Source organism: Clytia hemisphaerica, unplaced genomic scaffold (genome assembly GCF_902728285.1).
Source record: "Clytia hemisphaerica strain Z4C2 unplaced genomic scaffold, Clytia hemisphaerica genome assembly, whole genome shotgun sequence".
Lineage (NCBI taxonomy): Eukaryota > Metazoa > Cnidaria > Hydrozoa > Leptothecata > Clytiidae > Clytia > Clytia hemisphaerica.
The window spans coordinates 839831-863735 of record NW_027103595.1 but is presented as its reverse complement, the minus strand read 5'-3'; the positions used below and the strand labels follow the sequence as shown (position 1 = coordinate 863735).

Here is a 23905-nt window from a genome sequence, read left to right as displayed (position 1 = left end):
GCAATTTCCTTAGAAATTGGGTGTTTTAGAGTTGGAAAAGCCTATATGTTTTTATATATAGTTTGTTCCAATAAAATTAAGGACGGTATTGAGTACTTATCCAGTAGTCGAGTATATTTTATATTTTCGTAGGTTTACCCAGTAGCATTTAAAGCATCGTCTTGAATTAGTCATTCTCTGATAATTCGTTTCAGAACGGTCTTATAAAACTTATTGGAGTTGCTGTTGATTTCTAAAGATTGTTTGTTATGTAACCCATTAGATTTTGAAGTTTTATCACGAATCTTACATTCTCAAATGGATAATTGCAGTGGGTGATTGTTAGTTATCTGTGCCAATAACTTTTGAAGTTTTTGTATTCGCCTCTTCATTTTTTAGAGGAGAGTAAAAGAAGGACTCTAAGAAATATTGGAGCAATCATGATGACCTTGATGTATCTTTTTTATTCCATTAGATTTTGAAGTCTAAGTTTGAATCTGCCATTAAATGGAAAGTTTCAAGATGGAACTTGAATAACTATTTGAGTATTGCAATTGGTGGATGTTGGTTATCTGTGTAGCAATGACCTTTAAAGTCTTTTTCGTTAAGACTCTTCATTCATTTCCACGAAGAGCTTAAAAGACAGACTTTAAGAAATATTGGAGAAATCTTGATGACCTTGATGTATCTTCTTATAATACCTATTTCATCCATTAGATTTTAAAATCTTATCTTGAATCTGCCATTAAATGGAAAGTATCAAGATGGACTTGAATAACTATTGGAATAATGTAATTGATTACTGTTAGTCATATGTACCAATAGCCTGTAAAGTCTTTTTACAAAAGTCTTCCTTTTTAATGAAGAACTTTTTAGAAGGAGCTTTAGAAATATTGGACCAATCTTAATGTATATTTTATCTATGCAGACTTTTAATGTTACGTGTAGGCATCATTCAATTCTTGAGCAACTTACTTCGAGGCAAACTTAAAAATGAGGACCTTGAACATGATTATTGTAACAGCTGCTTAGCCATCTTCCCTAGTATTTTTAAAGTCCATCATTTCAATGTCATTGTTAATGATAATGCACTTGATAAGGCTTTAAAAATTATTTGGGAGTATTCTGATGTCTCTATATTGCTACTGTTGAAATCGATCGATTGATCTAGTTAGCTCAATATTTGGGGGACTTTTGGGGGCAAAGTTGAAGATGAGGTCCTTTAAAATAATGGGTGTAATAGCTTCTTAGTCATCTAACCCAGTAATTAGTTCGTTTTTAATGATTATGTGCTTAATAAGGCTTTAATAATTATTTGGGAGTTTTATGATATGTATCTTCAGAACAGTCTTTGAAATCTATTTGGAGTTGCTGTTGATTTTTAATGATTGTTTGTCATGTAACACATTAGATTATGAAGTCCTTCAGTTTGACCTTGCCATTCTTAAATGGGAAGTTTGGATGGGATTTGAATAACTATTGGCGAGCATTCATTGGGATGTGTCTTTTTTATCCATAAGATTTTGATGTATCAATTTGAATCTGCCATTAATGGAAAGTTTCAAGATGGGTTTGAATAATTATTGGAGTATTGTAATTGACGACTGTTAGTTATCTGAATTGGCGTAACAGCTGCTTAGTCATCTACCCAGAATAATTTTTAAATTCAATCATCTCATCGTTATTGTTAATGATACAATAATGATGCAATGATGAGACTTCAAAAATTATTGCGGAGTGTTTTGATGTCTATATTGTTACTGCTGAAATCGATCGATTGATCTAGTGAGCTCAATTCTTGGGGGCCAGTATGGGGCAAACTTGAAGATGAGGACCTTAAATATATTGGGTGTAACAGCTGCCAAGCCATCTACCAGAATAATAATTGTCTTTCTTAACGATGATGCGCTTGATAAGGCTTAAAAAATTATTGGGGAGTAATCTCTCTATATTGTTACTGCTGAATTTAAAAACTGTTAGTTATATAATCCAAATGGCTTTACGGTCTTTTCCTTGATATTTCTTCATTCTTGTATGAAAATTTTCAGGGTTAGCTTTAAACATTATGGGAGTAATGAAATGCATCGTCCTTGTTCTTCAATTGTGCAGTGCATGACATTATTTGCTACCTAGTTCATGTTAATTTCAAATCGAAATTCAAAATTTAAATTGCCCACCAGTAGGTTATGAAGCTCACAAACTGATTTCGTTATTTTTTTCTATGAGATTTTTTGGTACTGGACTTTACAAACTATTGGACTTCTAATTTTCCGTTTATTGGAGAAGAATTATCGTTGCATATCACAGCTGGTCAACTAACCAGGTAGATTTTGAAGTTAAATCATTAATTTCTCATGTTTTCATGAGCTTTAGAGACTAACTTTAAAAACTTCCAGCGAAATGTTACTGCTTTGATTTTTGGTAGTATTGGAAAAGCCTAATGTTTCTTTTCTCTAACTTTCTTGTTTATTTTGCAGCTTTTTTTTGTACAAAGAGTTCCGAGTAGGATTTTTCTTCAACGAATCTCTGGCTGACGTTTCAGGAGTCACTTCTTTTTTATCCTTTTAGCTTTTGATTTCTCTACCAATCAAAGCTAGTTATGTAACCCAAATATTAGAGCAATCTTGATGATCTTGATGTTTTTTATCCATTAGATTCTGAAATATTGAATCAGCCATTAAATGGAAAGTATCACGATGGACTTGAAAACTATTGGAGTAATATAATTGATTACTGTTAGTCATATGTACCAATAGCCTTTAACTCTTTTTACAAAAGTCTTCATTTTCATGAAGAACTTTTTAGAAGGACCTTAAGGAATATTGGAGCAATCTTAATGTATATTTTATCTATCCAATAGCCTCGTACTTTAATTTAATAATACTTTATTTAGGTAGATTTGAAGATGAGGGCTTTTAAATGTAATAGGTGGGTGTAACAGCAACAGTAGTCAATTCTAGTAGTCAAGTATTCTTTTGGTATTTTTAGCTGTTGATTTCTCTACGAATCAAAGCTAGTTATGTATCCCAAAAGTATGCAATGAACTACACATGTTTGTTTGATTTTGTTGATGAGTTTTCGAGTTTTAAGAATTTTTGGAGAATTACAATGTATATTGACTGTTATTTTTCAATCACTGCTAGTCATTCAAACCAGTAGCTTTTGAGGTGGTTTCCTAAATGTATCACTTTTTACATGAAAGGTTTGAAGAAACACCTCACAATCTCACTGAGCTATTTCTAATGTATATTGGTCTTCACTTTTCGATCAATGATAGTCGTTTAACCCAGTAGCTTTTGAGGTGGTTTCCTAAATTTACCATTTTTTCCATGAAAGATTCGAAGAAACATCTCACAATCTGGCAAGCTCGCATTGTATGGGCAGGCGAAATCGTCGGCCTTTTCAATACACGTCAAATCTGATTCTGATGATATTCCAAAAAACATTATACGTATTATAGAGTAGTATAGTTGTGACATGATATATAATATACTATTTAAACATATTACATCAGACATTAGGCATAGGTAGTCTGGTGTTTTTAAGAGATATTGGCCGTTCTAGGGTTAGGGCTAGCCCAAAATATTTTTCTGGTTTCAATGGTTTTTTTATGTACTTCAGTGTTTTTCCTTGTTTTTACAAGACATCGGCAGATTGGCCCGGCTGCTAGCTAAGCAAGAGAAGGGTTATGTCGAACTATTTGTCTGGTTTCACTGGTTTCATAGGTACTCCAGTGTTTTCACTTGTTTTTATGAGACAATACTTTTTCCTAGCTAAGCAAGTGGAGCTAAGCAGAACTATTTTTCTAGTTTCAATGGTTTTATATGTACTCCAGTGTTTTTGCTTGTTTTTTTAAGAGCTATTGGCCGTTCTAAGCAAGTAGGGCTAGACCTACCTATTTTTCTGGTTTCAATGGTTTCATATGTACTCCAGTGTTTTCCCTTGGTTTTAAGAGATATTGGCCGTTCTAGCCAAGCAAGTGGAGCTAGGCCGAACTATTTTTCTGGTCCTAATGGTTTCATAGGTTCTCCAGTGTTTTCGCTTGTTTTCAAGAGATATAGGCCGTTCTAAGCAAGTAGGGCTAGGCCCAACTATTTTTCTGGTTTCAATGGTTTCATATGTACTCCAGTGTTTTCCCTTGTTTTTAAGAGATATAGGCCGTTTTAAGCAAGAAGGGCTAGGTCGAACTATTTTTCTGGTCCCAATGGTTTCATATGTACTCCAGTGTTTTCGCTTGTTTTCAAGAGATATAGGCCGTTCTAAGCAAGAAGGGTTAGGTCGAACTATTTTTCTGGTCCCAATGGTTTCATAGGTACTCCAGTGTTTTCACTTGTTTTCAAGAGATATTGGCCGTTCTAAGCAAGTAGGGCTGGCCCGGACTATTTTTCTGGTCCCAATGGTTTCATAGGTTCTCCAGTGTTTTCGCTTGTTTTCAAGAGATATAGGCCGTTCTAAGCAAGAAAGGCTAGGTCGAACTATTTTTCTGGTCCCAATGGTTTCATAGGTACTCCAGTGTTTTCACTTGTTTTCAAGAGATATTGGCCGTTTTAAGCAAGTAGGGCTAGGCCGAACAATTTATCAGGTTTCAACCATTGAAACCAGAAAAATAGTTACGCCTAGCCCTACTTGCTTCAAACGGCCTATATCTCTTAAAAACAAGCGAAAACAGTGGAGTACCTATGAAACCATTGAAACCAGAAAAATAGTCCGGGCCAGCCCTACTTGCTTAGAAAGGCCTATATCTCTGCTTAAAAACAAGCGAAGACACTGGAGTACCTATGAAACCATTGAAACCAGAAAAATAGTCCGGGCCAGCCCTACTTGCTTAGAACGGCCTATATCTCTTAAAAACAAGCGAAGACACTGGAGTACCTATGAAACCATTGAAACCTGATAAATTGTTCGACCTAACCCTTCTTTTTTAGCTATTAGGCCAATATCTTGTAAAAACAAGCGAAAACACTGGAGAACCTATGAAACCATTGAAACCAGAAAAATAGTTTGGCCTAGCTCTACTTGCTTGGAACGGCCAATTTCTTGTAAAAACAAGGGAAAACACTGGAGTACCTATGAAACCATTGAAACCAGAAAAATAGTTCGGCCTAGGTCCACTTGTTTAGCTAGAACGGCCAATATCTCTTAAAAACAAGTGAAAACACTGGAGTACCTATGAAACCATTGAAACCAGAAAAATAGTTCGACCTAACCCTTCTTCCTTAGCCAGCAGCAGGGCCAATCTACCGATGCCTTGTAATAACAAGTAAAGGGAAAACTGATCCGTCTGATGTAATATGTTTAAATAGTATATTATATATCATGTTACAACCATACTACTCTATAATGCGTCTAATGTTTTTTGGAATACCGTCAGATTCAGATCTGACGTGTATTGAAAAGGCCGACGATTTCGCCTGCCCATACATTGCGAGCTTGCCCACAATCTCACTTGGGTACTTCTAATGTATATTGGCGGTTATTTCTCAATCAATGATAGTCGTTTAACCCAGTTGCTTCCCGACTTTGTCATTTTTTACATGTAATGTTTCAGGAAACACGTCACAATCTAATACGAGGACTTCTAATGTATCAATAGATTCCCTTTGCATATGAGCCAAATGATGAATGAATTGAGCTCTCATAGTTAATGGGTTGGTGTGAAATATCAAAATCATCGAAATTATTTAGAGTGGTCACTATCTTTTTAGATTTTTCGGAAATAGTGTGCAGTGACTGAGTGATACAAATTAAGAATGAACTCAAAACGATGACTGAATTCAAATGAATGAAAATGGTAAATGCATCAAATATTCGTTGTAAAGAGATTTGTGTGAGATACTTTTTGTATTTTTCATCATCTTTTGCAACGAGTGTTTTGAATTGCATTTTATTTCATAAAAACTTGATGATGATTATAAATGAGCCAAAATGATGAATAAATCAAATTCTCGTTGCAAACAGATTTGTGTGAAATACTTTTTGTACCTCTCGGAATCTCATGCAACGAGGGTTTCAAGTTGCATTTTATTTCATACAGACTTGATGCTGATTATAAATGAACCAAAATGATGAATGAATCAAATTCTCGTTGCAAAGAGATTTGCGTGAAATACTTTTTGTACCTCCCGGTATGTCTTTTGCAACGAGGGTTTCCAGTTTCAATTTATTTCATACAGACTTGATGCTGATTATAAAATGATGAATAAATCATAGTCTCGTTGCAAAGAAATTAACGTGAAGTACTTCTTGTACTTCCCAGAATCTCTTTGCAACAAGGGTTTCTAGTTTCATTTTATTTCATACAGACTTGATGCTGATTATAAAAGAACCAAAATGATGAATGAATCAAATTCTCGTTGCAAAGAGATTTGTGTGAAGTACTTTTTGTACCTCTCGAAATCTCATGCAAGGAGGATTTCCAGTTTCATTTTATTTCATATAGACTTGATGCTGATTATAAATGAACCGAAATGATGAATAAATTAAATTCTCGTTGCAAAGAGATTTGTGTGAGATACTTTTTGTATTTTTCATCATCTTTTGCAACGAGGGTTTTGAGTATCATTTTATTTCATGCAGATTTAAGACTGATTATAAATGAACCAAAATGATGAATGAATCAAATTCTCGTTGCAAAGAGATTTGCGTGAAATACTTTTTGTACCTCCCGGTATGTCTTTTGCAACGAGGGTTTCCAGTTTCAATTTATTTCATACAGACTTGATGCTGATTATAAATGAACCAAAATGATGAATGAATCAAATTCTCGTTGCAAAGAGATTTGTGTGAGATACTTTTTGTATTTTTCATCATCTTTTGCAACGAGGGTTTTGAGTATCATTTTATTTCATACAGACTTGATGCTGATTATAAATGAACCAAACTGATGAATAAATTTAATTCTCGTTGCAAAGAGATTTGTGTGAAATACTTTTTGTACCTCCCGGAATGTCTTTGCCACGAGGGTTTCCAGTTGAATTTTATTGTATGCAGATTTAAGACTGATTATAAATGAACCAAAATGATGACTGAATGAAATCTCGTTGCAAATGGACAGTTTGAGATATTTTTTGTATCTCGAATTTCATCTTGGCAACAGCAAACAGCAAGTATTTGACGTGAAAGCTTTGGAAAAATTATTTGACGTCAATTCAAAAACAGAAAAAAAAGATAATATTTTTTTTTCTTTTTCTGTAGACTTTGTTTGGAAGAATATGAAACAAGAACAAGACGGAAAAGCAAAATAGTTCCAGAAAATCAGGTTTGCAATATATAAAAACGTATAATTATAAAAATATTAGTGCCTTTTTATGTTTCATCTCTATATTATTTAGTATTTTCAACACTTTCTCTCCTTGAGGTCAGATCTCTGATCTTCACCATATATATTTAACTTCATGATGATGGCTGTCTTTTGCCCTTCAATTCAATGCATTTTGAGTTTCATCTTTGATCGCTCGTATTTTTATGAACGATTTTAAGATAGAACTCAAAAGATGTTGGGCTTTATTTCTGGGTTATTAAAGAAAGACTTTGACTTTTTGGGCACAAGTCAGAATTTCTAAATTATATTTAAAGTTCTTGTGAATGTGTTATTATTGCAATGAGGCGAAAAAACTTGTGCGTGACGTATTTTTGTGCATTGACAATAGCACAGTGCAGCATTTTGAGAAAGATGCCGGTTTTCCTTAGGAATTTGGGTGTTTTAGGGTTCTTGAAGCATTAAAATGCTCTTAATTTTTTCTTAATATTTTAGTCATCGAAGGTTTTATATGTTCTTGTAAAGTTTGCTCTTGTAACAAACGTGTATGTTATCAAAGTCTTCCATGATAATTAACTTAACTATAAATGGAACCTGATTTTTCTTTCTACGGTTTTCAATTAACCTAGCCAACTTAAACATCCTAGCTTCACTTGCTTCTTTTTTGAACCAGTAAATTTATGATAAAGCTCAACCGTTCTTATTTTTTGGTTCTTTGAGCCTCAAATTGTTCTTATCCTGTTCTTAGTTATAGGATGAAATCGAGGTATCTTATGCTTTATACCCAATTTTTACTACTTTGACCCCTTAAATTGCTTGAAATTGAGTAATTCCAGGATCCCCATGATTTTTAAATTGTTCTTATTTTATGGGGATTTTGAACCCTATTGTTCTTATAAAGTTATTCCTATAAACAGTGTAATACAATGGAGTATTTATGGCTTGGCGTTCAGACGTGAATACTCTTACGTAATCACCGCCTTGTATGATGCTTAGCCATTATTACTTTGGGAGTTTATTTTTGCTTTAAAACTCACATAAATTCAGTGTAGCATGATGGAAAAAGATAGAGTTTTTAAAGTTGATCTGGTTGTTCATATTTAAAGAAAATCGAGGTTCACTTCGCCTAATGTTAGAATGTTAGGCTAATATCCATCACAGCATTCTCAGCCAACTTTCTTAGTTGGTCGAGATCGCATTGAAGAGAATCCTTGTTGTTAGATGTTTTGAGTCTGATGCTTTTTGCATTTCGGTCTCCTTTATGCTAACAACGATGATACTTTGTTTTAGTTTTGGACCCTGTTTTTGGATCTTATAGCTCGAGATGATTGAAAAAGTTTCTCGTGATGTTTGATACAGTTCTGGTGTTTCAGTCAATGAATTGTTGTGAGATCAACGCGCTTTTCGCATTCTAATTCACGAATCGCTAACCATACTACGTTGTTATAATAGTTTGGGATAATTCGATTGAGATCAGTTTTTAACTTTTAAACTCGTGATGAATGAATGAATTCTCGTGGTTAGATGTCTGGAATGAATGCTTTTTGCTTTTCATTGCCAAAGTGAGCTAACCACGAAGATACTTTGCTATATTAGTTTGAGGGAATTCAATTGAAGTGAGTTTTGACTTCAAAACGCGTGATGATTGAATGAACCCTCGTGGTTAAATGTTTGGAATCAATGCTTTTTGTATATGATTTCCACGGTGACCTAACCACGATGATAATTTGTTAAGTCTGACAGGCTTCAATTGAAGTGAGTTTTAACTTCAAAACTCGCGATGAATGAATGAACCCTCGTGGTTAAATGTCTGGAATCAATGCTTTTTGCACTTGAGTTTTAAATAAGGTAACCACAATGTACTTTGTTTAGTCTGACGACCCATCTGTCTGACTGCACAGTTTAATTCGGAAATTCGAGGTTATCTTGTGAATTTGCTTTAAACTCACTTTTATTCACAAATTTAAACATCAAAACTCGAGATGATTCACAAAATTTTCGTGGTTAGTGTCTTGAATTCGATGTTTTTTGCATATTGATTTTTTTTAACCTAACCTCGATGATACTTTGTTTTATAATTTGGTTTTTAGTCCTTCGTTCAGATTGTTCATGCTTCCAAACTAAAGATGATTGACAGAATTTTCGTGGTTAGTGTCTTGAATTCGATGCTTTTTGCATCTGAAATCTCGATATGCTAAACCACGATGATACATTGCTATAAGTCTGATTTTGAGTCATAAGTTCAATTTTGATCATACATCCAACTTGAGATGAATGAAAGAATTCTCATAGTTAGTGTCTTAAGTTCGATGCTTTTCGCAGCCGAATTTCTAAAATGCTAACAACGATAAAACTTCGCGAGACTACTTTATCATTCGTTGAATTGGTGCATATCTACGAAATTTTCGCTATTTTATTTAGCTGTCTGAAGTCGGGGACTTTTTTGCAACTGACTCGCTTTCCAGACGCTAACTATGAGGAAACTCCGTGGCTTATTTGAGTTTAAATCTTTCAACCTTGTAATGAGCGAATGATTCTCGTGATGGTAAGATATTTGAAATGGTAGACTTTTTCTCTCTCACCAAGAAGAGCAATAGCTAAGGGGTCAAGGCGTCAGCTTTGAATTCTAGGGGTTCGCAGTTCGATTACCCGCTTCTTAAGTGGTCGATCTGGACCCCGTAAAAATAATCGAAAGATTGTCTAAATGTCCTAGATTACTGTGCTATCCATGAAAATTTGAGTTTGGGGTTTCGTTAAGAATTTAAATTTAATATTAAGTTCAAGATGAATTAAGGTATTCTTGTGTTTTGAGTTTGACTTACTTTTATTGTGCCGCTCTATCGAATTCAAATTTTATTTCAAAACTCGAGAGACGAGTTCGTTCCATATTTTCAAACTGGCGGTGAATAGAAGAATTAGAAGTTTGAGCTCGGGAAGAATTGCCATGGTTAGACGTTTGAACTCGAGATGATTTAATGCAACCAAATCTTTTTCTACGCTAACCATGGGGATACTTTGTTACATCAGTTTGAGCTTCTTAAAAATTATTTCTTGAAGATTTCTTTGACACGTGTCAAATTAGTGTACAAACAACGTGACCGAACACACGTCAAATAAATTATAATTTTATTTGACGTCAATTTTTTTTTAATTCTATTAAAATTAAATCTTGAATTCTTAAAAAAATATCAGGAAGAGCATTTGAGATATCGTCGAGAACTTAAGGTAAGATCTTTATTTTGCAAAATCTTTGGTAGATAAAGGTATAAACTTGTTGGCTTTGACTTTATTTGTATTTCCACCCTTTGGAGCTTCATTTTCGCTTTCTGGTTTTAAAGTTTATCTGTATGTTTTTTTATATTTTGAGAAAATCAAGCTTCACTTCCCCTATGGAAAATATTGTTAAGGTAATCCATCACAACATTCGCAGCCAACTTTCTTAGTTAGTCGAGATCCCATTGATGAGAATCCTTGTTGTTAGATGTTTTGAGTCTAATGCTTTTTGCAGTTCGGCCTTCTCTACGCTAACCACGATGATACTTTGTTTTAGTTTTGAACCCTGTTTTTGGATCTTATAGCTCGAGATGATTGATAATGTGTATCGTGAGGTTTGATGCAGTTCTGGTATTTCAGTCAATGAATAGTTGCGAGATCAACACTTTTTGCATTTGATTTCCACGATGAGCTAACCTTGATGATACTTTGTTTAGTTTGACGGGTTTCAATTGAAGTGAGTTTTTATTTTAAAACTCGTAATGAATGAATGAACCCTCGTGGTTAGATTTCTGGAATCAATGCTTTTTGTATACGGGTTCCACGGTGAGCTAACCACGATGATATTTTTCTTTATTAGTTTGACGGAGCTCAATGGAACTGAGTTTTTATTTCAAAACTCTCGAAACGCGTGATGAATGAATGAACCCTCGTGGTTAGATGTCTGGAATCAATGCTTTTTGAACTTGAGTTTTAAATGAGCTAACCACGATGTACTTTGTTTAGTCTGACGACACATCTGTCTGATTGCACAGTTTAACTTCAGAAATTCGAGGTTATCTTGTGAGTTAGCTTGAAACTCACTTTTATTAAATTAAAACATCCAAACTGGAGATGATTGATAGAATCTTCGTGGGTAGTGTCTTGAATTCGATGCTTTTTGCATCTGAAATCTCAATATGCTAACCACGATGATACTATGTTATCAGTCTGATTTTAAGTCATAAGTTGAATTTTATTCATGCTTCCAAACTGAAGATAATTGAAAGAATTTTCGTGGGTAGTGTCTAGACTTCCATGCTTTTTGCAACCGAATTCTTAAAGTGCTAACAACGATAAAAGTTCGCAAGATTACTCTATCATTCGGTGAATTTGGTGCATATCTTGGAAAATTCTGATAGTTAGCTTTCTGACTCATTTTCCGGACGCTAACTATGAGGAAACTCCGTGGCTTATTTGAGTTTTAATCATCCAACCTTGTGACGAGTGAATGATTCTTGTGATGGTAAGATATTTGAAATCCAAGACTTTCCTTCTCTCACCAAGAGGAGCGATAGCTGAGGGGTCAAGACGTCAGCTTTAAAATCCAGGGGTTCGGGGTTCAATTCCCCGCTTCTTCCAAGGTTTCGTTCAATTCATAAATGGTCGATCTGGACCTCGTGAAAAATAATCGAAAGATTGTCTAAATGTCCTAGATTACTGTGCTATCCATGAAAATATCGACTCTATATCTATTTTGACACTTCGCCAAGATAACTTAGAATCTAAATCATATATTAAGTTCTAGATAAGTTAGGGTATTCTTGTGTTTTGGATATGACGCTTTTATTCTTTTATAATATACTATGCCGCTCTATCGAATTCAATTCAAATTTCAAAACTCGTGAGACAAATAAATGAGTTCGTTTGATATTTTGAAACTCGCAGTGAATGGAAAAATTAGATATCTGAGCTCAGGAAGAATTACCATGGTTAGATGTTTGAATTTGGGATGATTTCATGCAACCATCTCTTTTACCTCACTGACCATGGGGATACTTTGCTACATCAGTTCGAGCTTCTTAAAAATTATTTCTTGACCATCATGCAATTTGCCGTAAAAAATTTTATTCGTTTTGAGGGGAAATATTAACCTAACCTAATTTTAAGTCAAAATTAGAACATCCTGATTAATTTTATTTTGAAGTGCTTTATACGAGGTCCCCAGCGGTTTGAATTCTTTTTTTAATTTGCGTGAATGCGTGAATAGGAAAACTTTCCTTGAATCAAACAGAAATTGCTTAAATTTCGAAAAGACATTCCGTGAATTGAAGGTGGTTTAGGTACACCCTAAGAAAATAGGTACCCCCTGAATTTTAGGTACCCCCAAACAATAGACGTTAGTAGGTACCCCCTGTGATTGGTACCTCCTGTGACTTGAGTATATGTCAAGAAAGGAAAAAGTTGTATATTTTTATAATTAAAAAAAATAATGATAGTTAGATAAAAGCAAGATATAAAATATAGTTCCCCAGCCCCCAGACCTTACTGTATAAAATTTAAGTGCCCCCAGACCTTAATGTATAAAAGTTAGGTACCCCCAGAGATCATAGGTACCCCTGAAATAAAAAAAAATCCAGCCCCCAGCCTTTTTCAGGAAGATTTTGGTTGTAGCCCCCCCCTGCGGGCTGGGGGGTCATTCCATGCTCTTATGCCTCCCTTATAAACAATAAATTCGCGGTGATGAAGATTTCTTTGACCCAACACACGTCAAATAACTTAAAACTTTATTTGACGTCAATTTTTATTTAATTCTATCAAAATATTTTCTTGAATTTTTAAAAACTTCAAAATAAGCATTTGGAATATCGTCAAGAACTCAAGGTAAGATCATCTTTATTTTATAAAACTAATGGTAAATTGAGGTATAAACTGTTGACTGTGACTTTAATTGTATTTCAAAACTTGAATTGAGTGAAGGAATAATCGTGGTTAAGTATTTAAGTTCGGTCATGGTGTTCTAAATAAGTTCGGTTCATTTTGTAATTAATTATGGTGAAAACACATCTTTCTCTTCGACTTAGCAACTTTGCCTCAAAGAAGCTTTACTCCATTTTCAATAAAGGCAATATTCATGGTCATCTGGGACTGCTATGTTATTTAAGTCAAACTAGTAATTTTCTGATTCTTATGAAAAAAGTGTACAGAAAATAATTGAAATTCTCATTGCTGACTATAACGAGGCAAATACTTTCAAAATGTATATGCAATATTATCAGACAGCAATGATAATTTCATGTTTCCATCTTAAATTCATTGGACACAATGTTATGACAATAGAAAATAATCATAAAAGACACTGGGCTCTACTTAAGTATCTAAGTGAGAAGTCAAATGCTTAATTGTCATCCAGGGATGATTTGTTTAGATTCAAAAGCTTAATCTGGCAATCAATCTTTACAGGCATCGAGTATCTGAGTATCTGACTATGGTTTAAACCAAAATCTGTAAATTTGACGTGAGTTTTTCTGGTACGAAATGTAGCTCATGAATTTAAAGGAAAATGGAAAGCTAGATTTGTCCATCATTCCTTTAGGGCATTGCAAAAAAAAAAAAACAGTCCCGCTTTGAGTACATGATCATGGCATAAGACTATATCTAAATCTTCAAGCGCGAATCTTTCTGGTATGAAAATTATTAGTCAAATTAATGGTCAAATCAGTAAAAATACGATACTAAACCTAAAATAAGAAATATACGAAAGAATCAGGAAGACCCACATCCTGAGTTTCAGATTATGGTTCAAAACTAAAATCTGTAATTTACAAGTGAGTTTTTCTGATACGAAATGTTGCTCCTTAGTAGTCAGTCTTTTAGTAGAACGCATTTTATAAAATACTGAGGCCAAAAAATAGGAAAAATAAGAAAAATCGAATAACAATGCTGAGTCTGGGGATTAGCTTTAATTTAAACAAATTATGGTCAAATAAATAAAAATAGGATACTAAACCTAAAATATAGTAATAAACCTATACTTTAGTTTTGCCCTGGATATAAGAACAGGAAAATAACTATTGTACAGACTGCGTTGGTTATAATTTCACTTCATACCTATAATAGTATAGTAAGTCAACAAAAGAAAAATATTTTCAATGCTGACACGAAAATGTTTTTAATGTATTTAAAACTTTTTTGGTTGCCATGAAAATATACTCAGTTGTTTTGATGGTGGTGACGATAAAATTAGAGATTTTTGATGACATCTTCACGTCGTAATAAACGTAATGTCTAACAACGATTACTTTCCTCGCCCATGCTAACGTTTAGGCACCCTGGCTTCCTACAATGAAGTTTTCATGGCTAGACGTTCAGACGTGAATACTCTTACGTAATCATCGTCTTGTATGATGCTTAGCCATTATTACTTTGGGAGTTTATTTTCGCTTGAAAACTCACGTAAGTTCAGTGTAGCATGATGAAAAAAGTTGATCTCGTTTTTCATACTTTGAAAAAAATCGAGGCTCACTTCCCCTATGGTTAGAATGTTAAGGTAGTCCATCAAAACATTCGCAGCCAACTTTCTTAGATGTTTTGAGTTTGATGCTTTTTGCATTTCGGTCTCCTCTACGCTAACCACGATGATACTTTGTTTTAGTTTTGGACCCTGTTTTTGGATCTTATAGCTCAGATCGATGTTTTTTGCACTTGATTTCCACGATGAGCTAACCACGAAAATACTTTGCTATATTAGCTGACGGAATTCAATGGAACTGAGTTTTAATTCCGAAACTCGTGATGAATGAATGAACGTGAAATTCTCATTGCTGGCTATAACGAGACAAATACTTTCAAAATGTATTTACTTGCATATACAGCAATGATGATTTCATGTTCCCATCGTTAATTCATGGGACATAATGTTATGGAAATAGAAATCATGCTAAAAGACTCAACTGGGCACTACTTCAGCATCTAAGTGAGAGTCAAATGCTGAATTATTATTTAAGAATGATTTGCTCGGTTTCAAGATCAGGGAAAGCTCGATCTGTCAATTATACCTTGCTGGTATTGAGGAAAAAATTAGAAAGACCCACACTCTGAATATCTGATCAATTGAAGAGCAATGCTGAGCCTGGATTAGCTTTAATTCAAGCAAATAATTGGTCAAATAGGGCACTAAACCTAAAATATGGTAATAAACCTATACCTTAGTTTTGCACTGGAAATAAGAAAAGTAAAAGAACTATTTTACAGGCAGCGTTGGTTAGACCTTCACTTATTATACATACAATAGTATAGCAAGTTAACAGGAGAAAAATGTTTTGAAGGCTGACAAAAATGTTTTTACTGCTATAATTGTATTTGGGAAATTTTTTTGCTGCCATGAAGATACTCAGTTGTTTTGATAGTGGGAGCGATGAACAATTTTTTATTATTGTTATTATTATAAAGGAACCGTATTCTTTATAGTAAAACAATATAAAAAAAGGTGCTGATGACATCTTCACTTCATAATTGTAATGTCTAGCCACGATGGCTTTCCTTGCCCATGCTAACAAGAGGTTTCAATGTAAAGAACGAATAAAGAATTTCTCGTGGTTAAGTGTCTTGGGTCGATGCTTTTTTTGCATTCAGACGTTTCTCACTTGACCACTTGAACTTCTAAACACTAAAAAATGCTATTTAATTGGATAGAAACAGGTTTTCGACTTTACTTCACTTGCTATAATTGTTTTTGGGAACTTTTTTGGTTGCCATGAAGATACTCAGTTATTTTAATGGTAAAAACAATGAAAATATAAATTTTTGATGACATATTTGCTTCATAATATATCAAATGTCTAGCCAGGATGACTTTCCTCACCCATGCTAACAAGAGGTTTCAATGTAAAGAACGAATAAAGAATTTCTTGTGGTTAAGTGTCTTGGGTCGATGCTTTTGTGCATTCAGACGCTTCTCACTTGACCACTTAAAACTTCTAAACACCACAAAATGCTATTTAATTGAAAAGAAACAGGTTTTCGATTTTACTTCACTTTATACGTATAATAGTACAGTAAGTCAACAAATGAAAAAATATTTTCAAGTCTGACAAAAAATGTTTTTAATGCTATAATGTATTTGAGGATTTTCTTGTTTGTCTTGAAGATACTCAGTGGTTTTGATAGTGGGAATTATGAAATTATGAAAATGGAAAGTTCTTCCGTCACTTTATAAGTATATCTGTATATCACAAAGTTATCCTAAGATTCCCTGCATTGCCAAATAATAATACCAAAAAAATGTATTTTGCACTTATCAGATTAACAATGATGAGAATATCATATTAATGGAGCAGTTGCCAAAAATTGGATGGTCATAGAAGGGGTCGCAGAAAAATGGATACGTTATAAAAAATATTTTTTGAGCGATACTGTCTGTGGCAAATCTTTGTCGAAGTGATATTATGGTGAATGAAGGATCATTTTTTAACAGTGATATATAAGCATTTCCCCGGTAAAATTTAATAGTCTATAGATTTGTGTAATAAACTATCGAATATTATCTGGCACTGTCAGTAACATAAATAAACGATAATACATAGGGAAAAAGTTAGGAGCGGACATATGACAGTCCTTGCATCGACGATTTTAACTTATCAGATTATAACTGGTAAAACTGGTCGTTATAGACGTGTTTGCATAAAAATGCGGATGCTTTCAAAGTATGGTTGTTACGTAAAGCTGTCTGTGACGGCTAGTGGTTCAAACCATATGGGGCTGGGATTGACGGTTCATTCAAGTGATGATATAAAGCGGTAATATCAATGGTTTAAAGCTTTGTATAACCATAATTAGATATAAGGTAAGATGATTTTCACTTGTCAGATTATAACTGATAAAAATATCATGGAAAAGGAGCAAAACTGGTTGTTATAGACGTGATTGCATAAAAATGTATGCTTTCAAAGTATCATTGATAGCAATGCTGCCTGTGACGGCTAGTGGTTCAAACCATATGGGGCGGGATTGACGGTTCATTCAAGTGATGATATAAAGCGGTAATATCAATGGTTTAAAGCTTTGTATAACCATAATTGAATATAAGGTAGGACGATTTTCACTTATCAGATTATAACTGCTAGAAATGTCATGGAGATGGAGTAGTTTCTAAAAACTGGTTGGTTATAGACAAACAGAAATAGAACAGAATTTAAAACGATCTGCATGTCAAATATCTTTGTATGTTTTATAGCATCTAAAGTTATTACAACTGTCGATCTTTATGGAATAGGACTAAGTTTTCTTGGTGGTCGAAAACAACGTAAGAGAAATGAAGATGAAGCATCATTTAAATAATGATATGAAGTGTACTTTTAACTTATCAGATTACAACTGATGTCATTATCATGAAAAAGGAGCTGTTGCCAAAAATTGGTTGGTCGTAGACTGGGACGCAAAGATGGATACGTTTTTAAAAGTATCTTTTTGAGCGATACTGTCTGTGGCAACTTTTTGTTGAAGTGATATGGTGAAGGAAGCATCATTTAAACAATGATATGAAGTGTACTTTTAACTTATCAGATTACAACTGATGTGATTATCATGAAAAGAATCATTTGCCGAAAATTGATTGATCGTAGACTGGGTCGCAAGATGGAAACGTTTTTAAAAGTATCTTTTTGAGCGATACTGTCTGTGACAAATCTTTGTTGAAGTGATATGGTGAAGGAAGCATCATTTAAACAATGATATACAGTGAACTTTTCACTTATCAGATTACATTTGATGAGAATTTCATATTAATGGAGAAGTTGGCAAAAAATGGTTGGTCGTAGACTGGGATGCAAAAGTAGATACGTTTTTAAAGGTATCTTTTTGAGCGAAACTGTCTGTGGCAATTTTCTGTTGAAGTGATATGGTGAAGGAAGGATCATTTTTAAAACAATGATATAAAGCGTACTTTTCGCTTATCAGATTACATTTGATGAGAATTTCATATTAATGGAGAAGTTGGCAAAAAATGGTTGGTCGTAGACTGGGATGCAAAAGTAGATACGTTTTTAAAGGTATCTTTTTGAGCGAAACTGTCTGTGGCAATTTTCTGTTGAAGTGATATGGTGAAGGAAGGATCATTTTTAAAACAATGATATAAAACGTACTTTTCACTTATCAGATTACAACTGATGTGATTATCATGAAAAGGAGCAGTTGCCAAAAATTGGTTGGTCGTAGACTGGGTCGCAAGATGGAAACGTTTTTAAAAGTATCTTTTTGAGCGATACTGTCTGTGGCAACTCTTTGTTGAAGTGACAATGGTAAGTCGCGGGCTTACTTACTATGAATGGGGAACACTTATGTAAAACTAAAACCTTTTAAGTCACCTCATCCTGGTTAGATGTTTGACACCGGCCTGATATGAAACATCATGCCTGGTATGAAACGGGAACACTTATGTAAAACTAAAACATTCTAAGTCACCTCATCCTGGTTAGATGTTTGACACCGGCCTGATATGAAACATCATGCTTGGTATGAAACGAGAACACTTATGTAAAACTAAAACCTTTTAGGTCACCTCATCCTGGTTAGATATTTGAAAATGGATGCTTTAATTGTATTCCATTTCATGAACTAACCACGATGGAACTTAGTTACAACAAGGTAATTTTTGGTTGGATGCCATTCTAGCAATGGGAGATGCTGGTTAGAAAACGAAAAGACACTGTCAGAAGATGAACCAAAGACAAAATGAAGAACTCGTTGCTGGATTTGTAGAAATATTATTCAATTTAGTGAATAGTTTCTTCTTTATTCTAGCAATGAGAGATGCCAGTTGGAAAACAAAACAACACTCCCGAAGAAGACGAATCGAAGAAAAAATGAAAAACTCGTTGCTGAATTTGTAGAAATATTATTCAATCTAGTGAATTTATTTTTCTAGCAATGAGAGATGTCGGTTAGAAAACAAAACAACACTCCCGAAGAAGATGAATCGAAGACAAAATAAAGAACTCGTTGCTGGATTTGTAGAAATATTATTCATTCTGATGAATAGTTTCTTCTTTAATTCTAGCAATGAGAGATGCCGGAAAACAGTTGTTGTAAATAAAGTGAGGAAAAATCTGTTGGTTAAGTGTCATGAGCTAAATGCTTTTAGCATGGGCGTGGGAGGGCGTGGGAGGGTGAGAAAGTTCTCCTTTCTTTGGTTCGAAAAATACTTTGGTAGCAAAATGGTAGGAGAAGCGCTAAATGATGTCCTTTAAATATAAAGAAACGACTAAAGGAATATCCGTGGTCAAGCGTCTTGAGGTCGATGCTTTTTTTGCATTTAGATCGTTCTCACTTGACCACTGGAATACTCTTGTTAGTTTGAGGTAACAATTGATATACTTTCAAATGTTTCAGAATCCCTGGTATTTAAAATTTTGAATGTTTTGGATAAAGAAATTCTCGTGGTTACGTGTAACAAGTTTGCTGCTTTATATAGTGATGTTTGGTCACTAACCACGATGATACATTTAACTTTGTTTGAACGAACTGTTGAATTTAAAATTTTGTATCAAAACTTGTATAGAATGCGAAGGAATTATGAGTATTCTAATCACGATGCTTTCATTGCATTTGTGATCTCTTTTACTAACCACAATGAAACTTTTCTAGATATGTTTCAGTCATAATTCAAAACACTTAATCCTCAAAACATACATGAAATAAAAGCATTATCGTGGTTAGATGAAATTGAGTTTGATGCTTTTTGTATCCCATTTCTTTACTTCAAACCACGAAGATATTACACCAAGTAAATCGAGACCAATTTATACGAATTCATCCATCAATAACGGTTGAATTTAAAATTTTGTATCAAAACTTGTATTGATTGTGAAGGAATTATGGTGGTTAAGTATTCTAATCACAATGATGCTTTCATTGCATTCGTGATTTTCTTTACTTACCACAATGAAACTTTTCTAGATATGTAATAATTCAAAACATTTATATTATATCAGAACATAAATGAACATCTTCACTAAGGAGGCGAGATATTGTTTAAAACAAAAATTTATGTGAAGAATGACGGAGAATGACCATTTGAGCTTACATAATAATTCAAACATTCTCATCTAAAGTATGACAGTTCAAAAAATGAAGCAAAATAATTATCGTGGTTGGATGAAATTGAGTTTGATGTTTTTCGTATCCCATTGCTTTACGTCTAACCACGAAGATCTTATACCAAGAAATTCGAGACCAATTTATACGAATGGCAAAGTGGTCAAAGGCGTCTCAAACCAGCAGTTAGAGCTTCGAATCCCTGCTCCTTCATATGTTCCGTTTAGCTCATAGAAACTCGAGCCGGCTGGCTGTGGATCCCGTGAAAACAATCGAAAGACTGACTTGAAAGTCCTAGATTACTAGGCTATCCACGTTAAAATATCGACTCTATCTATCGATGTGAAGGAAATACTAATTAATTATTCTGGTGGCTGAGTGTTTATGGCTTCTTTGATGCATTTTGCAATCCACACAATAATAATGCTGTAGTGCAATTTTGTGCAAGGTTTAGATCACAAAAGATTTTCAAATAATTTTTCTCTAAGAAGCATCAATGATAAAATCACCGAAGCTGGACTAGTTTGATACTTGAACTAGTTTGATACTATTAACACGAGGACATTGATTGTATGTATCCAAATCACTATGCTTTTCGTCTCTTAGGAATCTAGTCAAATTTCGTTGCCAAGTACTATTCTTACTTTCACATTTTGACATTTTAACCACTATGACAGTTAAAATATGCTTTTCGCGACTCTATGGAGTCTAGTCAAACTTTGTTGTCAAGTATCGATTGAATAGGTTTCAAGTTAATACTCCTTTTCCATCGGCCTTGGTATTGGATCAAAGTTATTCACAAAAGATTGAAAAACTGGTAAAGGATGAATGGCCACTGACCTTTGACCCTGGACACTCGATCCTGGTCAAACAAAATCTTTCATGAAAGTTTCTTGAAAGTGGTACAACCGCTACTCAATGTGAGTGGTAACATCTTTAAAAGGTAAATTTGTTTGAATTGACATCGAGTTGTGCTACCATAAGGGTACTACTTTTCTAACAACATCAATCAAATAATGACGGATATATCTTTGTCCAGGGTTTATAAAATGTTAGTGTGACTGACGCGAAAAACGATCCTAACGCCATGATCCTCATAGATTATATAAGTCAAGTAATTCAAGAATTTGAAAGTCGATTATTATTTTGGTGACGAGTAAATATTTTCTATATGAAACTAGTTTTCAGACACGAAGATAAACCAAAGGCTTAAGACTTTGATTTCATTTACAATGAAAATTCAAAGCAGACGTTTTCAATGTTAATTAGATGGCTAGATGGATTAGTTCCAACTGTAAAGATGAGGTGTCTAAACCCCTTTAAAAATTAAAGCAAACACAAACAAATAAACTATCAAAAACCTTTAAATGGTTATTAGACTCTGTTCTGAAAGCACTTTTGGCTTCAGAGAAATAAAACATTAAGGTATGACCAAAGGTTAGGGCTTGAGTCAAATCTCCTATGCAAGATTTAAAGCCGCTAAAGTTTTCATAAGTTGAATGTGTTTTTCATACAAACGCTGGTTCGGAAGCAACAGTTACTGCCAGAAGTAAGAAAAATGTAAAAACGCGAAAACGAAGAAAGTACTAGACTCAATCCGTTATCTGAAATGTGGTTTCACTTTCCCTTCGACTTGTAACTCAGTGAAGCAAAGTCAGTAAAAACGATAACTTCAAACAAACACACAAACAAAGCAAACTTTTTCTCGACAAACCTTTAGATGATTATCTGATTTTGTTCCGAACGCATTTTCAGCTTCACCAAGCTCAAAATAATCGTTGATGAAAACATTGAAAGTTTCGTTCTGTTGCAAAGCCAATTCAAACCTGTGAAACAAGAAATTCATTCCGTATAGCAGAGGAGCAAGCTTTGTTTTTCCGCTCAACACAATCCGTGTCTGCGGATTATATTGATATAATTGAAATTTTTCTTCAACAATAATTGTTTTCAAAAAAATTCTGAATGCTTGGGTTTGGGCATGTTTGGTTACTTTTCAAAAAGTTTCATCAAGATAATTTTGTCTTGGTTCTCCTCTAGCAATATATAAATTTCCTCAAGAAAAAGCCCATAAAGGGTACAAAGTACATATTAAAGCTAAGGCTATACTAATGTGTTTCCCAGGCGGCTACAACGCAATTTTGTTGCAGGCTCTTGTTGCAGGCAATTTTTTTCTAGAATATTTTTATTGTGTTACAGAAGGTTTGCAAAAAATTAATGCGTTATATTTTGCAATACGTGATTTTCCTATTACCAGATTCATGTAACAAAGTCACTAATAAACATCGAGTAAAGTTCTGATTACCTGAGGCAAAGATTACCTCAAACTTTGGACATTTTGATAAAAAATAAGTTTATGTAAGTATTTTTTAGCCAATCAGAGCTTTAATCGACGTTTTTCCGTGACTTTTTTACATGAATCTGCTAATAGGAAATTTGTGCATTCCTCATACCTGCAATAGCAGCCGCCTGTAAAACACACCGATGTAGCCTTAACATAAAAATCTATTCAAACACTGCAATATAGATGTCATAGACTGAGGTAAGCTTGTGTGTTTCATACATTATTTTCGAGGAGGATTCAAATTTGAAAAATATTAAAATTGTATTAGAATTAAACCAATTTTAATCTGTTCACACAAGAAATTTCATAACAAATCGATCAGAAGGCACGATTGCCTAATGGGCTAGGCGTCAGCGTAACAACCATGGAGTTCGTTGTTCGAATCCTCGGTTCTTCCGTTCAGCTCGCAGATAGCCGAGCAGGCTTGTCACGGACCCCGTGAAAACAATTGAAAGACCGCCAAGATTCCTCCTAGTCCTAGTCCTAGTCCTAGATTACTGGGCTATCCATGTTATAAATATCAACTCTATCTATCGATTTATGATATGCACCATTGCAATGTCTTCGAATATTACATCATGGACGCAATAGCTGATTGGTTGCAAGTGACGTATTGACGGGTTTTACAACCAATCAGCTGTTGGGTCCGTGATTTAATGTTAGGAGACATTGCAATGGTGCATATCATGAATAGCTGAGATTGTGTATGGATAGAAAATAGTGAAGAAAGTAACTGACCTTGGAATGACTTCGTCCATGAAATCAACAATATCATCACTATTCATTATGACGTCATTTTCTTTATCTGTGTTTTGTCTAGCCTCACATTGGACAGCTGCGTTCTTTGGTCGTGGCCTGCAAATAAATACAAAAAGGGTGGAAATTTCGATATAAAGTAATTAAGTCTGCGCCCGAAAGCTCCTCTTTCGATAGCTATCTACCCATAGAATTATTATCAGATAGAATGAATTCATGCTTTTTTCCTCAAAATGAAGCGTGTCTGTAAGGGGTCCCTTAGTTGCAATGGGAATTCAATTGCACGTGTGCAATGATAGTGCAATGATAATGTCATTTCTTTGTTCTTATCGTATTTTAATTGCATATTTTCTCATGCTTGATTGGATTCTTTTGAATTCTCAAACTGGAAATTTCGGGCACTTCGGTCCCCTCAATGCAAATAAGAATTACATATTTGAAATCAGCTCATTTTATAGATTCAACAGTGTTGAAAACTATTTGAAAACGAACTTCTAAGAAAAGAA

General features: G+C 34.1%; 1 protein-coding gene across 1 annotated transcript in view; it reads right to left on the bottom strand.

The window, feature by feature from the left end:
* Positions 1–23905, bottom strand: part of LOC136801618 (dynein axonemal intermediate chain 3-like) — a 54736-nt gene that overhangs the window by 26791 nt on the left and 4040 nt on the right. The window contains exons 6-7 of the mRNA XM_067058258.1: positions 23382–23498; positions 22017–22128 (exon numbers count right to left, since the gene is read on the bottom strand). Of these exons, the coding sequence (XP_066914359.1) occupies positions 22017–22128; positions 23382–23498 (229 nt within the window). The remainder of the gene's footprint in view (positions 1–22016; positions 22129–23381; positions 23499–23905) is intronic.